The sequence below is a fragment of the Corapipo altera genome, unplaced genomic scaffold, assembly GCF_003945725.1.
Source record: "Corapipo altera isolate COAL_440 unplaced genomic scaffold, ASM394572v1 324, whole genome shotgun sequence".
Lineage (NCBI taxonomy): Eukaryota > Metazoa > Chordata > Aves > Passeriformes > Pipridae > Corapipo > Corapipo altera.
This window is the reverse complement of record NW_020886647.1, coordinates 1-4,355: the sequence shown is the minus strand read 5'-3', so window position 1 is coordinate 4,355 and position 4,355 is coordinate 1. Positions and strand designations below refer to the sequence as shown.

The following is a 4,355-nucleotide window of genomic DNA, read 5'->3' as shown; positions in this document are numbered from 1 at the left end:
TTCCCAGGATTTGAAGGAAGAATTCTCTGGCTGTAGGAAAGTTCAACTTGCCTTCCTGGAGGCATCTCCTAAAGCTGCCACATCCCACAGCTTCTAGGATCTTTCAGCAGGACTCTCCCAGTTGCTGCAGTGCAGGGGAAGTGGCCATATGGCAGAGCAGGGCAGGAGCTGCAGGCAGCAAGGGCAGAGAGGAGAAGGGAGCAGGAGGTTTAAGGGATCCTGGGCTGGGAGGACAGGGCAGAACTGCTCAGGGCAGGAACCTTGCCAGCCCTTTGCCACGGTCAGGCTCTGGCTGCAGAGCAGTGCAGGTGAGTTCCTGCAAGTGCCTCTGCCAGCTGCCAAATGGCAGCAGTGGCAGGAGCTGTCAGGATGGCTCTGCTGGATTTGCTGGGGTGCAGCAGGAGAAGCTGCTGCAGAGCAGGACTTGCTGCTGCCCCCTCAGAAGCCCAGGGCCAGAAGGTTCCCTGTGGCAGGGCTGGCTGTGGGGTGGGAAGGTGGGGGTGCAGCCAGGGGTGCCCAGGGCTGTGGGGCAGAGCAGGGTCCTGCCCTCAGGGCTCTGTGTGCTGGGGCAGGGACTCTGCTGCCTGCCAGGCTCAGCTCTCAGCCCGGCCAAGGAGCTGCCACGGGGCTGGGGGAGAAGGGCTGTGGGGAAGGAACCACTCCTGGGAGGGCAGAGCAGGGCAGAGTCCTTCTGATCTCCAAAGTGGGCTGCAGGGATGAGGGCTGGTCACAGCTCCAGATCAGAGCAGGAAATTTCTCAGAAGGTAGTTGCAAGAGGCACAGACAGACAGGGGGTACCTTCAAGAGAATGAACCAGTCCTTTCAGTGTTATGCTCTGGGTTGTCTGTGTGCTGACTGCGACAGGAAAATCAATCTGTGAGCACAGGAGGAGACACTGAAACATGAACTCTGTTAGATTAGAAGAGATTGAACCTGAGTATGTCAGACATTAAAACTGTCTTATAGACAGCATCAGTGTCACTTTCTCAGCCCTGGGCCCAGGGAAGCAGCTGCTGGCAGGGACAGCTCCAGGCAGCAGAGCCCTGGGCAGGGAGTGGGGGGCAAGTGCCCCCAAGGCCTGGGGGAGGGTGTGTTCAGGCAGCTCTGGGGGCCCTTCCCTGCAGCTCTGCTGGGCACTGTGTGCTGGGTCATAGAAATGAGGATTCCTGCAGTGGAAAAGAACCTTCCCCGGGTGTGATGGTAAAAACAGAAAACACAGGTACAATTATTCTAAGCTCCCACTAAGCTTCTGCTCTGTAGCCCCAGCTCTTCTGAGTCAGTAGTGTAGAGATGGAACTTTTGTATTCAAGGTCTCTTACATCTGACATTCCTTGGGTGTGTGAGAGCTCTACCAAAAAATTCCATGTCCCCCTGGAGCAGAGCAAACCTGACTCCTTGGCAGTGAATTTGGTGACATTTGACACATTGATTTATTTTAGAAATGAAGTTGTTTTTTCACAGAGGTCTGTCTTAACTTTACCATGTGGCTTCCTTTTCTGAACAGACACTGTACGAAGAATCAGCAAATGTCCAACAGCAGCTCCATGCCCCAGTTCCTCCTCCTGGCATTTGCAGACAGGCGGGAGCTGCAGCTCCTGCACTTCTGGCTCTTCCTGGCCATCTCCCTGGCTGCCCTCCTGGCCAACGGCCTCATCCTCAGCGCCGTAGCCTGCGACCACCACCTGCACACCCCCATGGGCTTCTTCCTGCTCAACCTCTCCCTCACAGACCTGGGCTGCATCTGCACCACTGTCCCCAAAGCCATGCACAATTCCCTCTGGGGCACAAGGACCATCTCTTACTCAGGATGTGTTGCACAGGTCTTTCTGCTTGTCTTCTTCCTTGGAGCAGAGTTTTCCCTCCTCACCATCATGTGCTACGACCGCTACGTTGCCATCTGCAAACCCCTGCACTACAGGACCCTCCTGGGCAGCAGAGCTTGTGCCCACATGGCAGCAGCTGCCTGGGCCGCTGCCTTTCTCTATTCTCTGCTGCACACAGCCAATACATTTTCCTTGCCCCTGTGCCAGGGCAATGCCCTGGGCCAGTTCTTCTGTGAAATCCCACACATCCTCAAGCTCTCCTGCTCACACTCAGGCTACCTCAGGGAAATTGGGCTCATTGGGGTTAGTGTCTGTTTGGGATTTGGTTGTTTCATTTTCATTGTTTTCTCCTATGTGCAGATCTTCAGGGCTGTGCTAAGGATCCCCTCTGAGCAGGGACGGCACAAAGCCTTTTCCATGTGCCTCCCTCACCTGGCTGTGGTCTCCCTGTTTGTCAGCACTGACGTGTTTTCTTATCTCAAGCCCTCCTCCATCTCCTCCCCATCCCTGGATCTGGTGGTGTCTGTTCTGTACTCAGTGGTGCCTCCAGCAATGAACCCCTTCATCTACAGCCTGAGGAACCAGGAGCTCAAGGATGCTGTGAGAAAAATGATGACTGGATGCTTTTCTGGAGCAATAAGGTGCCTGTGTTCTGGTGTGTAACATTCAGAACGGGACTCCTTAATGGTCCAACCTTCCCAGTCAGGTTTTTTGTGGAGGTCATCAGGTTCTTCTGGCAATAATTTTCTGTGCAATGATATATTATTATGCATCTGCCTTCTAATTTAGTGTCTACACATTCAATTTGATCCAGAGATGTAAAAATTATGAATTGTTCTCTCTGACTATTTAAACAAAATAAAGGACACTGCAGTGCCTTCTTTGTCCAAAACCCTTCTTCTCAGATGTTCCTAAAGGACAGCACACTGCAGGACAGGGTGTATTTGCAAAGGGGAAGGGGACAATAATCCCAGCCCTACAGCACTGCCAGGGAGCAGCAGGGCTTGGTCTTTGCAGAGCTGCTCTCTTGCCACTTCCACACTGTCCTCCTGAGCCCCTTTCTCGCTGTAAGGCCTGAGTGCTCTCTGAGCACAGTCCTGGGGGCTGGAAGCCCTTGGAGCACAGGCAGGGACAGGCCCTGGCAACTTGTGAAGCAGAGCTGGACTCCCTCACAGCGTCTTCAGGATGCTGTGGGATCTTCTGAGGCCACTGCTTGTACTGGGTCACTTCTCCTGTGACCTTGCTCCAGGACTGGAACTCTCCTGCAGTGACACCATGACACTCCTGCTCTCTGCTTTCCACGTGTCATTTTCAGATCCAGTCTTGCCCTCCTGTTCCCAGGGACATCCTGGGAGTGCTTCAGAGCTGCCATCCTGGGGCAGCTCCTGCTCAGCGTGGGCAGGCACAAGGTCTCTCCAGCTGCTCCTCTCACCTCCCCAGTGCCACTGGTTTCTGCAGCCTCCTCCTCCTTGCCCAGCACAGCCCTCCTGGCACAGTTGGACACAGCCCTTGTTCTACCCCCTCCTCAGGCACCTGCCCAACCCCCTCAGCTCCAGCCTGAGGGCCAGAAACCTTCAGGGCAGGGAGGCACTGGGGAAAATGCTGAGCAAACCTTTCAGCTGCACTCAAATCCAATTGGAGGGGTTGGCCTCGAGGAAGAAATCCCAACTGATTCTCCAGAACCACCAGGACAACCTGTGTTGTGTCCTGGGCACTCCTCTGGAAGTGTGGGCTATGGAAAAGCTTCTAGTGTCAGGGTTATTGAGAAGGCTGGGCAGTGTCACTGGGAGACCTCTCCCAAATCCTTGGAAAGGCCAGAGCCATCCCAGAGCTTCCTGTGGCTTTGGCAAAGGCAGCCATGGAAGCAGTCTGCAAACAGGGCAGCAAGGAGGGTTGGCAGAGTTCCAGACTGCTCAGGCTCAGTAGGGAAGGGGAAAGGGCAAGTCCTCCTGCAGCCATTGCCAGGCATGGGAAGGACAAGGCAGGGATTGAAGAACCCCTGTGGGAGGGAATAGAAGGGGATGTTGTGTGCCCAGACTTCATCAAGGCCCTTGACATGGTCTCCTATGGTCTCCTTATGGCCAGTCTGGTGGGAGCTGGACTGAAGAAGTGGAAGATGTGGTGGGTGGGAAGTTGGCTGAACGAAGAGGGTCAAATCAAATCCATGGTACAAAGTCATCTTGGCAGCAGCTTCTAATGAAATCCCTTAGTGAGCAGCCCTTGAACACCGCTAGAGAATATCTTTATTATCTCTCTGTACAATGGGACAAAATGTATTTTCAAGTCCTTTGTGGATGATGCCAAATTTCAGGGAGCCCTCGAGCAACCTGTCTTGGTTTAAAGACACATATCAGGGCAGGAACCCCAATAAAATGAACTCCCCTTTTATTCCCCACCACTACAGGGAGACAAAATACAAGGAGATATAAGTGAAAAAATAAGAGTTTACTGACAAGAAATATAGCAGCAAAAACAGTAATACCAACAGAACAGTTACAGCAGAGAGAGAAATTGCCTCCTCTCTCCCCCCCC

At 53.6% G+C, this 4,355-nt stretch overlaps 1 protein-coding gene across 1 annotated transcript; it reads left to right on the top strand.

The window, feature by feature from the left end:
* Positions 1–1,526: 1,526 nt before the first annotated feature.
* LOC113941285 (olfactory receptor 14A16-like) lies at positions 1,527–3,038 on the top strand (the record flags this gene model as incomplete). Its single annotated transcript, XM_027632446.1, has 2 exons — positions 1,527–2,434; positions 2,987–3,038. Coding segments are annotated over exons 1-2 (960 nt in total), but the record flags the coding sequence as incomplete, so codon positions are not given.
* Between the last annotated feature and the right edge of the window lie 1,317 nt (positions 3,039–4,355).